General features: G+C 59.9%; 1 protein-coding gene across 1 annotated transcript; it reads right to left on the minus strand.

Annotated features, from left to right (window-relative positions):
* Positions 1–639: 639 nt before the first annotated feature.
* DDR2 (discoidin domain receptor tyrosine kinase 2) lies at positions 640–23,613 on the minus strand. The gene is given in 26 exon segments (XM_064427443.1): positions 640–2,080; positions 2,501–2,650; positions 3,180–3,232; positions 3,235–3,407; positions 4,560–4,576; positions 4,578–4,709; positions 4,711–4,753; positions 5,125–5,261; positions 5,373–5,596; positions 6,083–6,293; positions 6,782–6,912; positions 7,039–7,101; positions 7,219–7,462; positions 7,533–7,716; positions 8,081–8,186; positions 8,318–8,465; positions 8,549–8,780; positions 8,900–9,002; positions 10,792–10,895; positions 19,448–19,636; positions 19,987–20,130; positions 20,472–20,665; positions 21,760–21,932; positions 22,156–22,331; positions 22,961–23,165; positions 23,247–23,613. Coding segments are annotated over 26 exon segments (3,984 nt in total). The 5' UTR covers positions 23,557–23,613; the 3' UTR covers positions 640–1,942.
* Positions 23,614–23,898: the final 285 nt, after the last annotated feature.

Below are 23,898 nucleotides of genomic sequence, written 5' to 3' on the forward strand. Positions count from 1 at the left end.
GGAAGGCAGAACTGCCCCAGGCCGCCGTTCCGTGGCGCGCCGTGGCGGGCAGGTCCGGGTGCGCACGGGGCAGCCCTCCGGGGCAGCCCGGCTCCTGGCGGGTCCCAGCTGGAGCCGGGCACGGGCACGGCGCACCCCCGGCCGTGCAGAGTGCCCGGGCGGTGGCAGCTGCCGATGTGCCCCACCTGCCCCGTGCTCCCCGCCTGCTGAGGCACGGCTGGGTGCGCCACAAGGCGGGCAGAGGGACCCGTTCCGTGGCATGAACAAAGCGCGTCCTCGTCTTGAGGCGCTCGGCAGGGATGAGACATCCATCCTCTGTCGCAGCCAGGAGGAGCACGCGGGACGCCAGCCACTGTGCGGGGCACAGCCCGCCGTCCCTGCCCTCCCCTCTCCCGGACCCGCGGCCCTGCTGCTGGACGTGTCCTGCCATGGATGCTAAGCCTCAGAGCATCCTCCTCCCACCCGCTGGTGTGGGTCAGCCAGCCGCTCTCTTGACCACCCTTGCTCCAGCGCTCAGGCTGTTTCCCGTGTTCCACCCCGCATCCCAGGCACGCAGCGCCGCTCCGAGCCCCCAGCCCCGGGTGCCCTGGGGCAGGCGAGCTGAGCTGCAGGGCGCCACAAGGAAACCATGCAGCCACATCACATACCGAGTGTCTCTTCAGCGGGTTGGCCCCTACACAGAGGTGCAGCTACAGAATATACACATGCCTTAGCCACGGGATACTGGGAGCTGTGCCACGCGCGTCTGCTGGTGCTGAACTAGTGCGTACAAAAGTGTGCAGGGCTCCATGGACCCTCCAAGTCCACAGTTCCTCCTGCCCCGCCACAGGAGGGTCTGCGGCGTGGTGGGTCACCTGCCAGGGCACATGGCTTTGGCACCTGCCCAGTTTGCTCAGGATGCTGGCAGCTTTGGCAGCACGGACGGGTGCCAGAATGCTGTGGGATGCTCAGGGTGGCAGAGCCCAGCTCAGGTGCTTCAGCTGGCCTGTGACCCCAGGCTGAGAGCCAGGGAGAGCTGGAGCATCCTGCTCCATGCCCGTGGGCTTGTTGCAGGCATGGGCAGCGGGCAGCTGCCAGTGAAACTCTGCTACATGCATTTTTCTCCTGGCAGATGAAGATGTGGGTTAACCCTGGGGGAGGAGGACCTGGAGATTTCCATGGGGAATGGAACTAAAAGGTGCTAGCATCCTGCTGCCAGCTGCCATGCATCACCCGTGGGGCATCCAAAATGCATTTCCTGGGCAGTTGAGCTGCCCTGGAGTGGCTGTGGTCGGTGAGGGCAATGTCCCCTCGGCACAGGATGCCTGCTCCTCCCTGGCTGCACACTCCAGCAGCTGGGTGAGGTGCTGGGAGCACCCCTGTGCAGCTGGGGCTGGCCAGCAGGGAGGGAGCTTCCTGCCTCTCCACGTGGCATGGCCAAAGCCCCAAATGTCCGCGGAGTCTTTGTTTTCACCCCTTGACTGCACAACCCATTGAGAGCAGGAGGCAGCTCCCAGCTCCTGCTGAAGCAGGTGGTGGCTGCCGGTCTGTCCCCTGCTCCAGTGGGCACACACCTGCACACATCCCTTCCCCAGGCACCTGCCCCTGAGTGTGGGCCGAGCTTCCTCACAGAGAAAGTCCCGCTGAAGTTCGTCCCCCTTCAGCCAGGGAAGAGCAGCCGCTCTGTCCCGCTCCTTGTCACCAGGAACACGCTGCATCAATAAATAACCCTCCCCGAGCCCGCGCTGCTGCCGGGCTCTGTCTGCAGAAGAGGGAGGGCTGAGCGTCCCACACCGTGGGGCTTTGCTGTCCTGGGGGTCTCCTCTGAGGCCTCACTGCACAATGAGAACACGAGCCGCTGCTCGGGGTTTATGGCTAAGTCTGAGTGAAGTGGCTTCGGTTTGCATCTGGGGCTCCTCTGGGGACAGGGAAGGATGGGAACCAGGGCAGGCGGGAGCCAAGGTCATTCTTCACTGGCTGAGTCCTGCAGAAGGCGATGGATGTCCTGGAAGGAGGGACGATCTTTAGTGTCCCGTCTCCAGCAGCTGAGCATTAGCTTATAGACTGAGTCAGGGCATAGCATGGGCTGGGGAAGGTAGGTCTGCAAAACAAAAGGCAGAAATGGCAAAGACAGAATTACTGCCACAGAAACCAATGTGCAAACTGCTCCTGGAGAGCCCCGTTCCTCAGGGTGCCCCATCTCTCCATGGCCCGGGTGGGGGCTGCGCTGCCATGTGCCCAGGGGCAAAGTGACTCCCAGAGGGCACAGTGAGGCAGCTGGGGACACCTGCCTCTGTCCCCCAACCCTGAATGCTCCAGTGGGGTCAGGGAGCAAGCAATGCCTTAGGCTGCGTAAAAGTGCAGCGTTTGCCACCACGGGCCCTTCACCAGGATTCCTTCCCAGAGGAATTCCTGTCCCAGAGCTGCCTCACAGCCAAGCCCCCTATCTGGTCACCTTAAAGTCTCTCCCCAGGCCCCTAATGTCCCTGGTGCACCACTGGTCCTCTTGTCCCATCCCCACCTGCCGGCCCTGGTCCCGGAAGAACTCGCCGGTGTTCTCGATGACCTGCTCGTCAGACATCTGGGAGTAGGGCTGCTCCCGGCAGAGCGTGAAGGTCTCCCACAGTGTCACTCCGAACGCCCACACGTCACTGGCCGTTGTGAACTTGCCCTGGCCAGAGGGAGCAGAGCAGGGTCAGGCATGGGCTTTACCCCATCCTGCTCCAGAAGCTGTAGGTGCTCAAGGATCAAAACCTCATTCTGGATGCCTCAGCATCCAGATCTGGTCCAGAGAGGCGCTTGGCCCCCCACAGACCTGCTTTCTGCCTGTGGCCAGAGGCCCGGTGAGCTCCAGGTCTGGCTGGCAGTGACTGCTCTGGGGCTTGCCAAGGACCTGGCTCCTGCCAGAGGTTAAAAACCAACACTGCTCCCTCTTTCAGGCCTGACCATGGCCAGGATGAAATGCCAAGCATCCTGCATAAAGGGTGTCCTGCACTGGGACATCAAAAATCACCATAGTCCCCCCCGCCTGCCTCGAAAAGCTGCCACCACTCCCGCTTTCCCCCTGCTTCACCCCAAATCTGGGCTGCAGTGAGCAGGGACCTCGCCATCCCTCCTGCACCCCCCAGCCCAAGCAAACAGGGCAGCGAGCATCCCCAGAGCCTTGTCAGTGTCCATCAGAGGAGCCAGGCCCCCTGTACCAGCAGGATGCTCTCCCAGGACATCCAGCGGATGGGGAGCACTGCCCGGCCTGGATGCGGTAGTAGTCCCCACTGTAGAGGTTCCTGCTCATCCCAAAGTCGGCGATCTTGATGGTGTAGTGCTTCCCCACCAGGCAGTTGCGCGTGGCCAGGTCCCGGTGCACGAAGTTGAGGGACGAGAGGTACTTCATGCCTGAGGCAATCTGGGTGGCCATGAACCGCAGGTCACTGTCGGGCACAGGGAGAATGAGGGAGGGAGGGAGGGAGGGAGGGAGGGAGGGAGGGAGGGAGGGAGGGAGGGAGGGAGGGAGGGAGGGAGGGAGGGAGGGAGGGAGGGAGGGAGGGGAGGGAGGGAGGGAGGGAGGAGGAGGGAGGGAGGGAGGGAGGGAGGGAGGGAGGGAGGGGAGGAGGGAGGGAGGAAGGAAGGAAGGAAGGAAGGAAGGAAGGAAGGAAGGAAGGAAGGAAGGAAGGAAGGAAGGAAGGAAGGAAGGAAGGAAGGAAGGAAGGAAGGAAGGAAGGAAGGAAGGAAGGAAGGAAGGAAGGAAGGAAGGAAGGAAGGAAGGAAGGAAGGAAGGAAGGAAGGAAGGAAGGAAGGAAGGAAGAAGGAAGGAAGGAAGGAAGGAAGGAAGGAAGGAAGGAAGAAGGAAGGAAGGAAGGAAGGAAGGAAGGAAGGAAGGAAGGAAGGAAGGAAGGAAGGAAGGAAGGAAGGAAGGAAGGAAGGAAGGAAGGAAGGAAAGGAAGGAGGAAGGAAGGAAGGAAGGAAGAGGAAGGAAGGAAGGAAGGAAGGAAGGAAGGAAGGGAAGGAAGGAAGGAAGGAAGGAAGGAAGGAAGGAAGGAAGGAAGGAAGGAAGGAAGGAAGGAAGGAAGGAAGGAAGGAAGGAAGGAAGGAAGGAAGGAAGGAAGGAAGGAAGGAAGGAAGGAAGGAAGGAAGGAAGGAAGGAAGGAAGGAAGGAAGGAAGGAAGGAAGGAAGGAAGGAAGGAAGGAAGGAAGGAAGGAAGGAAGGAAGGAAGGAAGGAAGGAAGGAAGGAAGGAAGGAAGGAAGGAGGAAGGAAGGAAGGAAGGAAGGAAGGAAGGAAGGAAGGAAGGAAGGAAGGAAGGAAGGAAGGAAGGAAGGAAGGAAGGAAGGAAGGAAGGAAGGAAGGAAGGAAGGAAGGAAGGAAGGAAGGAAGAAGGAAGGAGGAAGGAAGGAAGAAGGAAGGAAGGAAGGAAGGAAGGAAGGAAGGAAGGAAGGAAGGAAGGAAGGAAGGAAGGAAGGAAGGAAGGAAGGAAGGAAGGAAGGAAGGAAGGAAGCGAAGGAAGGAAGGAAGGAGCACAGCTCCAGGCAGGGTGTCCCAGGAGCAAGCAGCACTGCCTGCCCCTGCTCTCCCAGGCAGCCCTACCTGACGCTGGGTGCGTGGGGCAGCAGCGGGGCCGCCTGCCTGCTGGCGGGACAGGAACTGGTTGAGGTCCCCGTTCTCCATGTACTCGGTTATCATGCACAGGGGGTCATCTGTGATGCACACCGCCAGCAGCCGGATGATGTTGGGGTCCCTTCAGCCGCGACATGATCTTGATTTCCTTCAGAAAATCATTCCTTTCCGGAACAGAAACCACACAGATGGGATAGACAGACCCAGAGGGGCACAGAGGTGAGCACAGACTGGCCAAGAGTGCCACCTGCCCACCCAAGCCTCCTGAGGGACCTGTGGGCCCCTTCCCCTGGGACTGGAGAAGATGAGTTGCAAGGTGGGCTCAGCAGGCAGAGAGGCACTGGGGATCTGGTTAGGACCAAGGATCCTGACATGTGACAGCCCAGCATCCCCAGAGAGCTCAGGTGTGTGGTCCTTGCAGCTGCACTGAGCGTACGGCTGATGGAGACAGGGAATGCTTTCCAAGCATCCCAGCTCTCCTGGTGAGGCTCTGCATGGGAGCAGTGCTGGGGTGTGTGCCCTCCTCAGCCCCTACCTGGCATTCTTGTTGGCATCTGCCCGCAGCATCTTCACAGCCACAAGCACGGGGTGGTCAGAGCTGCCATCCAAGCCCTCCAGGGCAAAGTCCTTCCCTGTGAACTTCTCCATCCCCTCCACTTCACAGAGGTGAACCTGGGGGAGCAAGGGGCAGCCATTACCTCTGCTGACAGCCTTCCACAACCCCTGCGAGCTGGGAAGAGCTTTGCCTGAGCCCTGCTCGGAGCAGGCCCAGTTCCCGCTCACCTCCCCAAACTGGCCTTCCCCCAGCTTCTCCTTGAAGGTCAGCAGCTTCCTGGGGAACTCCTCGACGGCCACGTCCTTGCCAGCGAGCAGGTCCATGGTGAGGGCTGGCACTGAGTAGGTGTTGCCGCCTGTCACACCCTGCAGGTTCACAATGTCGGCCTCGGCGTAGTGCGGGACGCCCTCGGGGACGCTGGCCTGGCATGGCTTGGTGGGGCCGCTGCAGCCTGGGGGGACACACCCTGCCGTGGGTGTCCTGCCCTGCGCCCTCTGCTCCCCGGTGGCTGCCCACACTCTGTCCCTTCTGCCCCAGAGCCCCCACAGGGCTGCGCTCCTGCAGGCAGCGCAGGCTGCTCCACTCCTTCCCCACCAACAGCAAACACACCAACCAAGCCCTGAGCACCAGAGGAGCAGAGATCGATGCCTGACCTCCAGATCATTGAGGAAGAGGTGCCAGAGCATCCCAAGGATGATAGTGGGGCACAGCTTAGTCTGGCAGTGGACGTCGGTGATGGCTCTCAGTCACAGGCTTTGTGTGACCTTCATGCAAGATGCATGGGGGCTTGTGTGACCTCTCCCCTCTGTGACAAAATGTTTGGAGAGTGGCCAAAAGCTGGGGCTGGAGAGAGGGAGGCTGCAGCAGGCTCAGTGAACGGTGTCCTGGCTGTCCCCTGTGAGATGGCTGTGAGCCTGCAGGGTGTCCTGGCTCTCACCTGTGTCCTCCTCCCCCGAGGTGAACTCAGGCAGCTTGCGGATCAGGCGGGAGGGCTCCTGGTAGTCGGGTCCCAGGGGGAAGATGCGGTCATAGGTGGAGCTGGACTCCTGCTCGCTGGGGGAGGAGGAGCGGTTGTGGTTGAACATGCTGGATTCACTGGGCAGGGAGAGGCTGACGGTCATTTCATCATCCAGCATCCTCCGTGATGCCTGTGACAGCGGGGCAAGGGAGGAGAGAGGTGGGGTTCCCCACAGCATGGGCAGGATGGTACCACGGATGTGCCCAAACATCCTCTCTAGTGCCTTGTCCCTGGGTTGCAACCTCCGCCTGGGTTTGTCCTCATGTTCCCCCCTTCTCTTGTCTGCCTCTATGGAAAAAGGTTTGGCTTCATCAGTTCTGTGAGTGACCTTGTTTAGGTGGTGGCTGTGGTGAGGACCCTCGACACCCAGGCTCCTGTTCCCCAGATCAGCTTCAGGACAGAGAGATGGACAAACAGGCAAGTCCCAAAGTCACCACCCTGCCCAGCTAAGTCCCCTTGCTTTGGAGATGGGTGAAAAGCACAGCCTTTCTGAAGAGGGGAAGGGAGCATCGGCCTTTGCATGGAGTCTGTTTTCTCCGTGCTGAGGCCCCAGAAGAACCTGCTCAGAATGACCCCACCACCACAAGGCACCTCACCAGCCACACCATGCTTGCCCACCTTCTCCAGCATCTTCTGCCAGAACTGCCGCCACAGTATGATGACAATGATGGCCACTAGGATGAAGATGATGGCCACCAGGCACCCGATCAGGATGCGTGTGTTGCTGTCGTCTACCTTGAGCGTGGGGTCTAGCCAGAGAAGGGGACACAGAGGGCCGGTCACAGTGGGGTGTGGGGAGACCCCCTGCCCCTTTCCTCCATGGGATGGGGGCACAGTGCCCACCCAGCACAGGCTGACATGCTTCCCATGCTTACCATAAGTGGTGGGGACCATGGGTGCCTCAGCGGGGGGCACTGAGTTATTGTACATGGCTGCATCTGGCCAGGGAGAAGAGAACATCAGGGTGGGGATGTGGATGCCCCACAGCCCCGTGATCTCCTTGAGCCTCCCACCCAAGAGAGCCTGGTCCCCATGGGGCTCATGGTGACGGGTACCTGACTGGAAGGTGATCTCACTGAACATCATCCAGGTGTCGGCGAAGTAGTACTGGCACTTGATGGCACTGGCCATGCGGTGGAGCAGAGGCACGGTGACGAAACGGGCGCTGGGGTTCACATCATCCAGCACCAGCACCGAGGAGACGGCGCTGGGCTCCCACTCGCTGGTGTCGGCGCGGAAGTAGCACTGCACCTCCTTGAAGATCTTCACACCTTTGGCGAACATGTTGTTGCAGTGGACCTGTGGGGCAGCCTGTCAGCACGGCCACCGAGGGGCACGGGGAAGGTGACAGGGCACGGGGGGTGAGGACCTTCATGGCGGTGAAGTTCCTGATGCGGTCAAACTCAAAGGTGATCTCCACATAGCCGCCAGCCGTGCTCTCGTTGCGCCAGCCCACGTAGTCGTAGCCTGGCCAGACGTGGTACTCGTGGGTCTGTGTGAAGTCATCCAGCCCCGACACCCCATCCGTCAGCTGGCCCAGGCCCTCTGTCATGCTGGCACGTGCGAAAGGACAGAAGGAGCGTGACTCTTGCCAGCCCCACAAACCTGCACCACCCAGCACCCCCTAGCAGCTCCTCATGGGCCCCGGGACTCTCGGGGGGAATTTTGTTCCTGATGTTCTCTCTGGAAAAGGCTGCGGGGCACTGAACATGTGGTGCGGCTAGAGCAAATCCAAGGGAAGGGCTGGAGCTGCTTCCCCCATCACACTGACCTCCCCATGATGCGCAGCCTTCCCAGGCTGGCCATGTCCCCCACCTCCATGGCACCGCAAGCATTTCCTCTGCTAAGGACCAGACTGAAAATGCAGGGGAGAAACATGCCCCTCGCCCACTGCCCAGCATGGCACCCAGTCCTCACCTGTACCCGAAGGCCCCGTCATACACCGAGTCATTCAGGTAGATGACAGTGCCCCCAGGAAGGATGAGCTGCTGCCCGACCGGCGCGTTGTAGGACACCAGCCCATCTGCAGGGAGGGAAGGGTGAGTGCACTGACACCCCGCCAATCCCGCCGGACAAACAGCCCCCACTGGGATGGCCAGCACCCCAGCACGGGCGCTGGGGACACGGGAACGGGCACGGGACCACACCACGCACCCAGCCAGGCACAGCCGTACAGCTCCACGCGCAGGCAGACGTTCATGGAGTGGTCAGTGACGGGGATGAAGCGGACAAAGCGGGCAATGAGGGGCGGCTCCAGGTCCTTGAGGACGATGTCGTAGGTGTTGGTATTTCCATCCAGAACCTGGAGAGAGAGGAGCATGGTGGGGATGGGCAGGAGGAGCCTCCTCACCCACCATCCAATGCAGCCCTCACCCGTCTCCTAACCTGTTTCCCGTGCCGGTTCCTCCAAGAGATCCAGCGGGTGCCATCCCGGCTGTAGTTGATTTTATACATGGGGGCAAACTCATTGCCGTGGCCCTTGGCGTGGCGCCCCTGGGTGCCCACCAGTGTGATGAAGTGCAGGGCTTGCAGGTCAATCTGCAGGAACTCCTTCAGGTCATTTGGCTCCACTGGAGTCTTGGGGCACCAGGCTCCATCGCCCTCCTCCGAGTCCAGCCTGTGAGCCCAGAGTGGAGGAGCTGTTTGCACGTGGCTGAGGCCAGCCCCATGTCGTCCCTCTCCCTCCATGCCAGCCAGACCCTGCTGTGGCTGTTGCAGGAGGGTGCCCACACTCACCGTCCGTATTTGGCGGCCGTGGAGTCAGACCAGTGGCTGGAGGCTGAGATGTCCTCGTCAGGGATGTGCCCACCCGACATTCCCAAGGGGTACCGACACACCGCTGCAATGACACCGGCAGGGCGCTGAGCAGGAGAGAATCCCTCCGTGGAAATGGCTTGAGCTGGGGCACATCCACTGTGCCCCAGAGCAGCACTCATTCTCCATCCTTGTGGCTTACAGCGAGAGGACGAACAAGGAGGGGGACAGTCCTGCTAAAGCAGGCACCTTCCCAAGCAAGTGAAGCCTCTGGCCAGAAGCGGATGCCAGCCCAGCTTCAAGTGAAGTGGGAAGAAGGGGAGGTGGCTCCAAGGCTGACGGGCACACCAGGCCCTGTCCCCAGGGATCTCCTCAGCCTTGCTGGCAAGGGTCTTGGCTGCGGTGGAGAGCCTGTGAGCTGGCACTGCTGTCCCCATGCTCCAGAGGGCTCACTCCAGAGACCACTTGCCCAGAAACCTCACCAGCAGCAACTGTGCCCTGATGCCCCACTGCTCCCTGTCCCTGCCTGGGGGAACAAGTGACCAAGACAGGCACTTGTCCTCCCTGATGACCCCTCAGCTCCCAGCACCAGCCGTGCTCCTGGCTGGGCTGCAAGTGGAAAAGTACCCGGGGTGGCAGGCAGTCTGCACCCCCGACTCCCTCAGCACCGCATCCTCACTGCTTCTCAGGAGTTATTTTTTCACGCCTGGCTGCCAAGAGCACTGCTGAAAGGGCAGCTTGTTTGGCCATGTTTACCGTCTGGCTGCCGGCTCCAGCCCACCGCGGTCCCGCCACACACCACCCCGAGCAAACACCCGCACCGAGGTGGAAAAGACCAGCAAGGGCAGCACACTGTGCCTGGGCCACCTCCTACCCCACAGCCTCTGGCTCGCCTGGCACTGCAACCACAAAGAACCCACGTCCCATTGTGTCACCACACCCAGGGACCATATCCTGCATCAGGCAGAGGGATGAGCACATCTTCATCATGGGCATTGGCTCAGTGGGAGCATCTCTTCTTGACTCCTGCTCTCACACTCGTGATGCTCTGCAGAGCACGGCTCCCACTGAATTCCCATTTAATTCTTGCCAAACATGGAGCCAGCCCTGTGTTTTTGTCTTGGTAATAACAATCCTGGCCAGGCAAATCCAATTCTGCCAGCCATTGATGTCTGCAGGAGAAACGGGATTGCCTTCCTAAATAAGCACTGTGCAACCTCCAGGGAAGACCCAGCTAACTCCTCCCATAGATGGAAGAAGCCTTTGAAGGGACTTGTAAAAGGGACTCCCTGGAGAAACCCCGGGAAAACGTGGGCTCTGTCCATCCCTGCAGCACAGGATGGGGCTGAGCCCTGCAGGAAGAGCCAGCTAAACACACTCATGCTGCCGGCCGGGGCAGTGTTGTGGTTTCTGGGCAGAAGCCAGGCACCCAGTCAAGCCACTTCACCAAAGCCAGCCTTGGTTTGCTGCAAAACCGCCAGAGAAGGCACAGCCCAGCAGAGAGAACAGTAGCTTGGCGCCTGGCAGCCTCCAGCCTCAGTGAGCCCCATGGGCAAGGGCCCTGCTCAGAGCCCAGGGCTGTAGTGTTTTGCCATGTCCAGCACCCTGCCAGCTGCCAGGGGCCAGGGAGCACCTGTGGCACGCTGGGGAGGGGCTCTGAAGGTCACTGCTGGTGCCCAAGTGAGGTGCAGGACCAGTGAGGTGCAAGCAGAGTGACCAGGCAGGTGCAGGCTTGGGGGCCATCACATACTGCTCGCACAGCTGAGAAAATCCCAGAGATGATGGAGGTGATGCGAGCCCAAACTTGGCCATCTGGCAGGAGCAGAGACCAGGGAAATGAAATGATGGCACCTGCAGCCGCCTGTCTGACTTACCAGGGTTGACCTGGGCTCTGGCAGCGTGTGGCACGTGCAGCAGCAGCAGTGGCAGCAGTGGCAGCAGTGGCAGCACTCTGGGGGTGGCCGACATGTCGGCAGTCCTGTGGAGACAGAACCAGGGCTCGTCATGCCGAGGCAGCGAGGAGGGGCAAACACCAGCCCTGCTTGGGCAGCCAGCTGAGGGTGGGAGCACTTGTGCACCAGACCCGTGTGCCCACCTCAGCCTTGGAGAAAGAACAGAGCCCCGGGCTCAGATCTGTGGTGGTGGTCACAGGGATCCCAGACAGCACCCCTGGGAGCCATGGTGTGCCACATCCCCACGGAATGGCCACAGGACCCGCGGGAAGCTGCCTGGCTCTGCCTGGGGCCAGCACTGGCTGCCTCCACTGCAGGGCACAAGGGCTCTGGCCTGGCCGCCCACCCTCGGCTGCCTTTGAAAGAAGAAGTTGCACAACCCCACCACACAAGGCAATAATAGCAGGGTGCCAGAGCGGTTTCCTGCCTGCTGGCTCCGAGAGAAGAGAGCAGATAATCACCGAGATTTACAGGGTATTTACTGCGATAGCTCCCCGAGGCAGAGAGGATGCCAAGGCCATGTGTGACACAGAAAGTGTGACAGAGGGCGTGGGAGCCAGCTTGCACCCTCTGCCTCGAAGGGAGCATGGGATGGGGCTGGAGGGGACCTGGGGGTCCTGGGAATGGGGGTTGGGCCACAGCACCGGGAGAAAAAGGACTGGTGCTGCTGGGGCTTCTCCTCAAAGGGGACAAGGGGACCTCCCCAGGACATGTCTGCTCTTTTGTCAGGGCTGTCACCACAGCTGTCACCTTGGCCCTGGCCAGCCCTCAGCTGCCAGGATCCCCCAGAGCCCGAGCAGCTCCCTCTGTGCCCACACACCTCTGGGTGTGGCACCATGCCGGGGGAAGCACCAGGGACATCCCCAAATGTCACCAGCCCTGCCCCAGGCTCCCTGAGCTCCCCTTATCTGCCAAGAGGATACTTTCACACCAGCACCAGATGCAATCACTTCTCTTTCTATTAAAAAAAAGCTGGTTTAATCTAGTTTAAATGCACATTAACCTTTGAGAGAGCAACCTTCTACCCTGGGGGTTAAAGGAACCACAGCTCCTGGCCAAACGGGGCCTGGCTGCTGGGTAAATCCCAGCCAAGCCCACTCCACCAGGGATGTCTGTCCTGGCTGGCACATCCTTGATGCTGCAGGTGAATGCCTGGTTGTGCATCACCCCACGGCCTTGTCCCCACCACCGAGAGAAAGGCTACACACAGCAAACCAGCTGCCCACATCCCACCAAGCCAGCTGGGAGATGCTGGATGTGGCCCTGGTCGCTGCCACAGCTGGGGCTTGGCATGGCAGGAGTGAGACCAGGGTTGCCACACCAGCACCCAGGGGAAGAGCAAAACCCCAGGAGCTGCCACCTGCACTCTGCAAGAAGCTCTCTGCACCCCACAGCACCCTGCTGGATTCCTGGGGGACTCTGCCAAGCACCACAATCTCTGCAGGAGGCACAAGTAAACACCTGCACTTGGGATGATTTCCCCCCTTTACTTTCTTTTTTTTTCCCCCGAAAAGCACATACGTAGTTGACTTTTCCCCCCTGTTCCCAGCTGGGAAACTGTAGCTAGCTGCAACTAACTCATCTGCAACTGGGCATTTCAGCTGCATTGCCCAGAGGCTCCTGCGTTTGATGACAGCCAGTTCCCCTCCAACATTAAAACCTTAATTTCCTTCTGCATTCCAAAAAATATCCAGAGATATATTTCCGTACTATTCTTTCAGGCTGAGTAAGCCCTTTAAGCATCAGGATACCACATGCTGTAATCTCCTGCAGGGAATGCATTTACGTTTAGCCTGGTATAGGGAAACCATCCCCACGTAGCCACTGAGAAAGTGCTCATCTCTCCTCAGGGGTGTGGGGCTGGGGGACAGTGGCTCAGGCCACAAGGCTGAGGGCTTAGGGACACATGGTCAAGCACAGGGGCAGCACTGGCAGCCCAGCTGGAAATCAGTTTTGTTCCACCAGCCCTGCAAAAGGGATAGCTTTGCAACGCTTTGACTGAAAATGTTTGCTGAAAATGTTCAATCACTGGAAAGTTTTAGTGCAGACAGTTTTTGGAGCTCCTCCCTGGCATCGCCTGGGCTTTGAGTTTCCCTTGGCTGCTGCTTTTTTTGTTGTTTTCCCTTCTTATTTCTCTCCTTCCTTATTCTACTGAAATAACCAAGGGAAATAACTGGGGGAGAAACTAAATCCACTTTTGTTAAGAGACAACCCCAACCCAAGCTGTGGTCCCTCTTGCCATCAGCCCGTTCCAAGTGAGGCCCCCAGCTGGGTGAGGTCCCCAGCTTGCTTCCCAGGTGGGCACTGCCACCTCTGCTGGCACTGCAGGGGCATCCTCCATGGGGAAGGGGCTGGATGGCAGCAGCCTGCACCGCTCGTGCACACCAGGTCCTGGTCACAAATCTGCCAGGACTTCTAGGGCTCCTGTTACAGAGCCCCAGTCCTCACACGGGGCTGGGGCTGCCGTCCTGCTGGGTGAGACAGGTCAGGGCCACTCAGGGAATGTCCCTGAGTGATGACAGGCTCGCTGTGAAGCCGGCCCAAGGGTGTTTGGATAAGGGGGTTCAGGATCCTGCCCCAGCTGGCACTACAGCCCCCAGCATGCCGTGCTGCCGGCAGCCTTGGCAGGAGCACAGCGCAGCATGCCGGGACCCATAGTCGTCCTCCCTTCCAAAAATGCCATTTTAGACTTTTTCTGGGCTGGATGCAGCCCCATTTCCTGCAGCAACAAGCGCCTCCCCGGCCACGGGCTCGCTGGCTCGGCCCGGGGCATCGCGGCTGTCTGGGGTGCGAGGAGCAGCCAGCACGTCCCCATGGCCCCAGCTGCCCAGGAGCACGGCTGGGGGCCTGGGGACACCGTCCTGGGGGTGCTGCATCCTGCAAGTGCTCCCTGGCAGCCAAAAGCTCCCAGCCCTCGCCCCACTGCCAGCAGGGCTCCGCAGCATCACCCCAACCCACGCAGGGCTGGCAGCCACGAGTGGGCTCCCAGTACCAGCACTGGGGCACGACGCTCATGAGCAACAGGGCAGTGGCCTCCTTCTTCCCCTCCCAGTGTGACCTGGTGCCTGGCCAGGGGACCCTGGGGACAGCAGGGCCTCCCTGGCTGACCAGCACTACCGCCAGCTCTGCCAATAGACACATAGGCGGGAGCTGAGGAGGGACACCAGGAAACGCTGGCCTGGCACGAGGCACGGGGGGGAAACGCTGGCACTGTGGGGTCAGCCGGTGAAAAGGGGCCAGTTGTCACCTCCCGAGTGAGGACAGTGCCCTGCTGGTGCCCCCGAGCCTTCCCTGGCAGACGTGCACCCCAGCCCCTGCCGGGGCTCCGCTGCCGAGCCCGCTTGAGCCGTGTCCCCCCAGCCGGGGCCCAGGAGGGTCACACGCGTCCCCAGAGCCGAGATCACTCACCCGAGCGCGGCAGCGGCGCGGGGCTGCTGGGGTCCTCGCCCCTCGCCGGGGGAGCCAGGTGAGGAGCGAACTTCCCCGGGCTGATGCAAGATGCCTCTGGGAGCTCGCTCGCATTCTGCAGATTCCTGGGAGCCGGCCAGAAATCCCACAATCCTACATCTTGCACATTTGGTTTCAATTAGGGAGCGGAGAAGGGGAGCCAGTCAGCGATCCGGGCTGGCGTTTCGGCAGAGGTTATTTTCCTCGGCCCGAGGGAATGTGCGCAGAGCTATAATTTACAGCAAAACCCATTCATAGCTCAAGAGAAAAAAATAAAAAAGTCCCCGTGGCCAGCAAGGGAACTTAAAGCAATAGGCAACGTTTCACTTTCCAGCGCTTGCCTCGTGGCTGTGGCATGGCACACCCATCCAGGATCCTCCTCCTGCACCGTGGGGCCGGGTAGGACACCCCCAAAATGTGGGTGATGGGGACATGCCACAAGACCCCAGAACTGGCCCAGAGGGTCCCACACAGGCTACCCCTCTCCGGGCCCCTGGGGGAATGATTTGGGACTCCTGCATGGGCGCACGTGGCCAGGACAGCAGCCAAAGGACCAACCTGGCTCAGGGCACGGACTCAGTGCTCCAGCTCCCCGAGCTCCACGCAGAGCTGGTGGTTTGACATCATTTCCAGGCACTAGCCTGGCACGGCGGCCACTGGCTATGCAACGAGGCAGGGAGAAAATAATAATACTACTAATGCTAATAAATAATGGGCTCACATTAATTTTCATGCAACATCAGAAACCACAATTAAAGAACTTTTAAAAAAAATTTTTGACTGTTTTGGCTGTTTGGCATGTGAATTCCATGCTCACATTATGAGAAGGAAATAGCACCCCTGGCAGCAGGCCACCAACTCCCTAAAAAGCTTTCCTGTCCAACTAGACACCCCAAAGCCCCAGGGCCATAGCCTTGCTCCTAAACCTCTTTGGCAGCATGAAGTCTCCTGACAAATGAACTGAATCACAGGCACGGGAAGCCACCCACTGCTCCCAGCAGACACTGGTGATCCTTGTCACTGCCACCAGAGAGGGGCTGCAGCACCAGCTGAGCCGGCAGTGCCCAGGGTGCCAGAGGCAGAGCACAGCTTCCCCTGGGCTGGCAGGGAGCAGGTCTGAGCAGTGCCCTGTGTGCTGCCCCAGATCAGCTGGCAGGGAGAAGCACAGGCTGCCCTACGTGCACACCAGCACAAACACCAGCCAGCTCTGCTCCACTCCCCTCCTGCTACCTGGAATTGCTGCTAAATAACTTGGCAGCAGCCAGCACCCTGGCGCTCTGTCCAGGACCTAATGCAAAGGTAGTGGTCTGCAAAGCCCAAAAGCCAAAGGCTCAGCCATGCACAGCCCAGCCAGCCTGTGGTGAGCCAGCAGGAGATACGGCACCAGCCAGGACCCCCCACACAGTGCCTGGGGAACCAAGTGCTTGGCTGAGCCTGGGATGCCCAGCAGCCACCTTTGCGCCTGGGGGGCACGTGGTGCCTTCCCCCAGAGGGAGTGGTTTGGGTCCCATTCCCAGGCCCGCAAGGGAAAATCCCTCCCCAGGCAGCCATGGGGCAGTAAGAGGCTGTGACCACATCAGGATCAGGAGAGGAGCTGGCCAAGCTCTACATCCTTCTTCCCAAACAGGAGTGGAGGCAGCACAGCTGTTCTGCCCCAGGCAGGACACCACACTCCTCAGCAGTGGGCTCATGTGGGAGCCCTCCAGGAAAAGCAGAGGGCACATGACACTGGTGGAGGGCTCAGTGCCAGGCTGATTTTATCCTGAGCACTCCAGCAGTGCAGCACACCTGCCTGTTCCTACCCGCTCAAGGCTGGCCACTGTTTTGTGGCAGAAATGTAAGAGGGTACAACTCTCTGCTTCCTCCAGGAACACCCCAAATGCGCACTGCAGGCTAGAGGCCCTGTCTGCAGCCACCCCAGACAGCCACCCTTGCTGCATTGAACAGAGCACTTGGCATGATGCAGTCAGCTCTCTACTCCATGAGCCTCTTGGTGCAGTCATTGTCACTCAAACATCACCAGAAGACAAACAGGAGCGACTCAAAGTTTAATTGGGTGCTTCCAGTTGTGCAATATACAAAGGATGACCAAAAGGGGGGACATGGGCAATGGCAAGGACCCTATTAAAAAAAAATAGTCATGTGGAATTAAGAAAAATAAAAATTCTAGATTAAACCCAGCCCCATATCATAAAAATCCCCTCTCTGCATGTACAATGACTATTACTATACACATGTTTAAAAATAAATGCCCACAGCCTGGAGTGCAAAGGGCAGCACCACAGTTGTGTTTTGTGGCAGGAGAATCTATAGTGTTTGGTTTTTAAATTAAAATATAAATAGAAGCATACAACATGCCAAGAACCAAGTGGGTCAAATCCTCCTCTGCACAGGCCCGGAGCAAGCAGGAGCAGTCCCTGCTAGGCCCAGCTATCAACCTTCATGTGCCCCAGTTCCTGGAGGGATGGGCAGCCCTGCCTGGGCACCACGCTGCCACTACATCCCGTTCTTCACCAGCTCGTGGATCCCATCCTCGTCAATGATCAGAGGTGTGCGGAACTGTCGGTCCTTCACGAACTTCTCCAGGCCCTGAGGGAATGAGAGGTGGCTCACATTCACTGCACATCACCCGCCCTGCTGAGCTGCCTCTGCTCCCCTCCTGTGCTAGCAGCCTGGGGGGCAGTGCCCCAAAAAGCTCCCAGTGAGTTCCAGTCACCTGTGTGGCTTGTCCCTCACATGTGTGCCCTGCCAGCCCAGGCCATCCGACTGGGGCTGGCCCCCAGCTCTGCAGAGCCACTACTCACTTCTCCTCCGTAGGAGACAAGGGGAGAAATTTCACACTGGATTGGCAGGTCGTTTGCATCCTTCAAGCTGCAGAGGAAAATATTCAGTCAGGAGAGTTGGGTACAGCCTGGGGGGACACAGACAGGGCCCAACATCTGCCAAGGCCAGGCGGGGAGTCAGGGGCTGTGCGGGGCCCACACGGACCCCACCAGCACACAGCTGCCCTGGGTTAGTGAAGCCTTGCGTAGCGACTGAAAGGGAAAAGAGCTTTAGATGGGGCTTTCATGATGCCTTTCCATGTGTGTAACTACAGCAGTGCCTGTGCCCTCAGCCCTGTTATTTTTGATGCTGCTTGGAAACGAGTCATCCATTCCTTCTCCTCCTGCAGCCCTGGGGTGATGTGAGATGCACTCCCAGAGCACCTTCCCATAAAGCAAGAGGTCTTATAAAGCAAGGACACAGGGTAAGCCCTTCTGCTCATTCAGAAACACTCCCTGCAGCACTGTCTGCTCCTCCTGCCTTTGCCTGTTATACCAACTAGTTTGGCTCCTCTCCTCTGCCTGTGAGATGGAGCTGGTGAGCAAACTGTCAGAACCACACCAGTGCCGCCCACTGCAGCAGCACTGCTGGGCAGGGGTCTGTGTGGGTTCCCTGACCCTGCTCCTGCTGCCACCAGCCTTCATAGGACGCGCCTGGATGATCCCTGGATCCAGCTGGCATGTAAATCTGGGGGTGCAGCTGTGTGGACCCAACAAGCAGCCATGGCAACAGCACCCCAGGGTGCTGGCCCTTCCCAGCCAGTGGCCCCAGCAGCCAGGCAGGCATGGCAGGATGCCATCTGTGACAATGCTCCCTTCACTCAGGTCAAAGCTCCTTCCTCTGCCACGCAGCCACTCAGCCCCGTCCTGTCCCAGGTGTCAGTAAATAAAACTCACCCATCCCAACCCACACTGGTGTTTACCTTGAGTGTTAGATTCAAGATAGTAGTTTAAAAAAAAAATTGACATTAACTGCTAATGAAGGGTAAATGTGGGACAAAGTGCAGCCTTTCTCCTGCATGTTAACTCGTGTGATGACTTAGTCATAAGCCCGAAAACACCTGGAGTCTGGAATTAAAACAGAGATAAAACAGCTGTATTCCACCAGAAAGTCCCTGAAGATAAAGCTCCTGAAAGAGGGGAAGGGAACAAGATTGCTTACTCTGTGAGTCATTTACACTCACCAGCTCCAAGTCCCAGCATGCCTGTGCCTACAGAACATAATGGAAGAGTTAAAACTTCCCTGTGTATTCCCGTAAACTTTAAAGCACTGAGCCAGGGGCTTTCCTTAGTGTCACACTCTGGATCTTCCAAACTCAAGAGCTGGAGTAACACAAAGCCCAGCTGGCTGCGGTGCTCAGATTCACACGTGCTACATCAAAGCCTGCCTGGTGTTTGCTTCATGTTTTTAATCCTGTTTCGGTCTGCCCGGACGCCTGGCGGACACTGGGAGATGGCAGCCATCCCCAGCTCTGGGACCGGCCGGGACCAGTCCCTGGCGTGCTGTGACAAACAGGGGAGTGGCACCAAGGGACATGCCAGGGTGTTTGCCAACAGCACCCTGCCTGCCGGGTGACCTTCGGGGGCTGCGTGCAGTCAGCATCAGGCTGCTGCCATTCTGTACCAACGGCATGAGCCCCATCCAGTTATCCCTGCGGAAAGGAGCCCAGCAGGGAGCAGAGCTGCCTGCGCCCGCCACCACGAGAAGCAGCATCCCCTGTCTGCAGGGGTGACATGCCCCCCACATGCGCCCCCCACCCGTTAGCCCGGCCCGCCTGCAGCCCGTTAGTCCCTAAGCACAGCCCCGCCACCATGCACCTGGGACACGGATAGTTACTTGTCATTGACATCTGCTGGGCTGGCAGCTGACCCTCCGTTTGTGATGCTACATGGGAATAAACAAGGGTTAGCAAGGGAGGAAAAACAGCAAAATGAGTCTGGGGTCTACTGATCCCTAAAGAGGGTGGCGGGAGGTCTCATGGTTGAGGGATGTGTTGCTGCCAGCCTGGCTGCTGCATGGACCTGCTGGTGTGCTCTGTTTTTAGGGAGCCACTTCCTCCCTGCAGAGGCGACCTTGGCTGTGCAATGGAGGCTGGCAGGATTCAGTTCATAGGTGCTGAATTGAGAAGGAAAACTGCTGCTGGACTGAGCACCACTCCTGTTGTCACCACACAGCTCTGCTCCACAGATCACCCAGGAGAGGGGACCCATAGCTGGCTCCTTCTGTGACACTGTTATCAGTGCTGGGATTGCCTTGTGCTTAATATCCAGCCCAAAAAGGAGCAGAAGTGACAGGAGAAGCAACTCACCGAGGGATGGCAGGGATGCGTGTACCATTTTCGTCCACAAAGTGCCCCCCTGCATTGAGAACCCAGCAGTGGTGCAGGGACATCAAGGCATGTTGGGCTGTGGTGGGGTTGTCCTTGCCATTCTGGCTGTCTGCGTTCTTCAGGGGAGAGAACTCATCCTCACGCAGCACCTCGTACACCACAAACTTCCTGCAGGAACACAGCATGGGAGGGTCAGGTTTGGAAACTGTGCCTGCTTCCCCTGCCAGGGTGGCTGAGCTGGGCCCACAGCCCTCCCCCAGCCCACACCCACGGGCTGTTTTCACAACCACGCAGGAGGGAGGGGAGGGCCTGGCCTGTGGGGTCAACAGATGTTCCTCTGGCACAGGAGCAGGGCTCAGCCCAGCCAGAGGCATGCAACACCCGTGCCTCCAGCTGCCATCCTATCCTGATCCCGGGGCATTGCCAGTGGCACACCCTGGCACAACCCCAGAGGCTCTCAGAGCTTCCCCGGGGGAGCCAGCAGCCAGCCTGGACCCCAAGGAGAGCAAAGGACATACTTGGAAAACTGGAAGATGTCGAAGACAAACTTCTCCATCTTAATCCCGTTGGGCTTCTCGGGTTGGACTAGCTGTCCTGTAGTGATGTCCACATGTGGGATCTTCTTCTCAGCCACGTGGTGCTGCAGCTGTGGTTCGTAAGTGCTGCAATGGGCCAAGACAGAGATGTCACTTGTGTGAGCAAGCCACATCCCCAGCTCAGACACGGCTGCAGCAGGATGGCTGCCCTGCTCTGACCCCAGCTGCCCCAAGGCACAGGCTGCTCATCCCCGCAGCAGCAGGAGACAGCCCCACATGCCTGCACTCTGGAAGCAGTATCCAGGTATGGCCCAGAGAACCCTTATCTCAAGGAAGGGGCTGTGCAGACAGGTGGGGGTCATCCCAGCACGCCTGGAGCTCAACCAGCAGCAAGCAACCAGCAGCTCTGCTTGGCAGCAGCACTTCAGCACCAACATTCCTGTTGCGGCGCTCCAGCAGGCCCTTACTTGACCACATCTTTCAGGAAGGCAGTGGAGAAGTAGTGGTTGGCGATGTTGCCCGCGTTGAAGAGCAGCCGCCCGTCCGAGCCGCGCCGCTGGGCGGTGGCCAGGGAGATCTCGCTGTACTCCACCACCTGGTACACGCCGTCCACCCGGCACACCACGCCCACCGGCTCCGTGGGGTTCGTCTTCTCCACCACCTGCCCAAGGAAAGCACTGTCAGGAAAGGCACCCAAAGCCCCACGCTTCAAAGACACTCCCTTGGAAACAGAGGGCCCTACTTAGAAAGGCTTTCTCCTCTGCTGGGATGGTGATGCTGGAGCTCTCCCGTCCCAGGTGCTTCTGGCAGTGGGGATTAGAGGAGGCTGTGATGGCAGGGCTGGGTGACAGTGTCAGACACACCCAGAGGGCACAGCAGGATGTGGCACCAAGCTAACGTGCAGCTGGCAGTAGGCATGGATATTTTTAGCCAGCTTGCTGTTCACAACCAGAATGCTGCTGGCTCAGCAGAGCCATCCCCCTGGCCTTCCTCTCCTTGCACCTCACACACCTCCATCTGGGTTATGAGATACCCCAGCAATTCCCCACCCACCGCTGTCACCACAGAGCAGTGGCATGCAGGGGCGCAGAGCTTTCTCCTTTCTGCAAGCTAAGGTTTATTTCCTCTTTCTTTCATTCAGGCCAGGAGAAGAAACTGCCTTCCCATTCTCAGCTTACCATCTGAAAGCTGCAAGACCAGTTAAGTCCTTTCACCAGCCGAGCCCAATGCAAACAAAACATTTGGCTGTCAGTCTTTAAGTAAAGCTTTAAGTGTGCAGTGTTCTATACACAAGACATGGGGCTGGGTTCCGTGTCAGCTGCACCCAGGTCCTGGTCTGGTGCCCAGGATGTCAGGCTGGGACACCTGGCAGCTTATGGCAAGGATCCTGTCTGCCTGTGCTAGCCACAGCCACCCAGAGAAGAGCTGCCCAGCATCTGAGTGTGTGCCAGGCAACTACACAGGGCTCTCAAGCAGCCTCTTGACCCCAGGGGGATCTCCGAGCCCTGGGCTTGTTGGTGCCATATTCCTGTGCAAGGCAGAAGAGCAGTGCCAGTCATCCCCCAGGATGCCAGGGGCAGGAAGGACTGTGGCAGCACGTGTTACTTCACCAGTGAGCTCCAGGTACTTAGCTATCTCTCCTGGTTGTGGCAAGCCAGCAAATGAAGGGTGAAAAGTCAGGGAAGGCAGGCACGGAGCAGGACAGACCCCACCCAGCTGTGCAGAAGCAGTGCCTGCCTACTCCCAAAACCATACCTTGGCCCCACAGTCTGCTCCCTTCTCCAAGCAGAAGCCGATGAACCTGGGGTCGGCCACCTTCACCAGGATGTTGTCCACACAGTAGACATGGACACTCTGCACTCCCCTCCGCTCCATGTCATCCATGATGCTGTGTGAGCCCAGGGCCCGGTACAGGCCCCCGTTGCCATCTGCAGAGGGAACGCCCCACTATGTGTCAGCCACCCACACTCATCCTCCTTCCCCACGGGCTGAAGTGGAGGGTCATCAGCCCAGCCATACCCCACCCTGGTCCTCCCCGCCAGCGCAGACACAGACACCTCCCACCCTGAGTCAGCCCTGGGCCAGCTCACAGTGAAGACTGCAGTTCCAAAAGCTGCTCCTCAGCACCATGTCTCGCCCCTGGCCACCAACCTGGTGCCATGGCAATCTTGCCCTTCTCCTCCAGCAGGATTTTCCCATCGAATCCCAGGGCGGGCAGCATGCCCTGCTGGAAGAAGATGACGTTCTCCTTCTTCAAGCCAAAATACCGATGTTTCTGGAAGAACTCCTTGGTGGACTCCATAGTGCAGCCACTTGTCATAATGTACCTGTTGCAGAGTAGAAGACACCCAATGAGCAGGGAGGAGAGGCAGGGTCTCACACCCCTCATCCCAAACGTGGGGAACACCCAGGACATGCTTCCCCTCCTCCACACTTAGAAGGATCTGACCTGCTGTGAACCCACCATTTTGACAAGCCAATGAAGGGTTTCACCATTCCTTGCAACACGTATCTCCAAAACCATACAACACCACGCATGGGACACCCAGCTGCAGTGGCCAGCTCGTGCCTTGTGTACAGTGCACCTCATCTCCCCACCCCCCATGGCTGCTGTCCTGCATGGGGACATGAAAACCTTTCCCAAAGGACCATGGGACTGAGTCTGGCAATGTGGGACCTGCCAGAGCCTTGAACCACTCACTCTAAGGGGCTATGCCCATTGTAAGTGTTGACACCAAGAGGGGCTATGCCAGTCCCTGGTGCTCGGGCTGCCAAGGGGCTCGGCACCAACCCAGGCTAACCTCGGGCTGCCAAAGGGAGCTGCACCACCCCAGAAAACCGCGGGCTGCTGACACCCAGAGGGCTACGCCTATCTACAGGACCCTGATCCACCAGAGCCAGCCGGACCCTGCCGACACCACCCCACGAGCCCTGTCCCCCCGAGACCGGGAATCACCAGGGGATGTGGCACGGAGTGCCGTGCTGCTCCTCCGCCATCTGCTGCAGCCGCCGCAGGCGCTGGGCCTGCAGGTGGAAGAGGGTCTTGCGGGAGGGCAGCCCCACGTCGCACATGCCCTTGGGGTAGGGGACGCCGAGGCGGGTGCCCTGCCCGCCGGCCAGCAGCAGCGCGGCCACGCGGCTCCCCGCGATCTCCGCCAGCCCTGTGGGAGCAGACACGCGTGGGGCCCTCCGCGCCGGCCCCGCGCCGGCCCCGCGCCGGCCCCGCCGCCCCGCGCACCTACCGCGGCTCTCCCAGCGCGGCACCAGCCCGCGGTCGCGGGAGGCGCTGCCCAGCACGTCCCGCGGCACCGGCTCCATGCGCGCGTCCAGCCCGGCTGAAGCCGCCGCCGCTCCGCCGCCGCGCCCGCGAGCGCGGAGGAAGAACCGGTTGATCTCAGCCACGTCCATGCGGCGCAGCTCGGCCGCTAGCGCCCGGCGGGCCGCGCCGTCCAGCTCGGGCCAGAAGCGCAACACATGGTCCTGCCCGCCCGCCGCCAGCCGCTCCCGCAGCTCCGCCACCGCCGCGTCCCCCTCGGCCCCGAGCGCCTCCATCCCGGCCGCACCGCCGCGGGGCCGCCGCCGCCCTTTATAGCCCCGCCGGCCAATGGCCGGGGCCCGCGCCACGTGGTGCGCGCCGCTCGCTCAATGGGCGCCGGGGGAGGGGCGGCACGGCCCGCCCCCCTCGCGGCGCGCCCGCCAATCGGAGCAGCCGCCGCTGCGCCGGCGGGGGCGCGCGCCGCTGGCTGCCATGGCAACGCGCGCCACGTCAGCGCGCGGCCCCGGCGGGCTCGGGGGCGGCCAGAGGGGAGGGAAAAGCCCCAAATCCACCCCAAAACGCGCCGGCCGAGTCCCTGCGGAGGAGGAGCCAGCCCGGCCAGGCCCGGCAGCCTTCAG

This window comes from Passer domesticus, chromosome 7 (assembly GCF_036417665.1).
Source record: "Passer domesticus isolate bPasDom1 chromosome 7, bPasDom1.hap1, whole genome shotgun sequence".
In the NCBI taxonomy this organism is placed as follows: Eukaryota; Metazoa; Chordata; class Aves; order Passeriformes; family Passeridae; genus Passer; species Passer domesticus.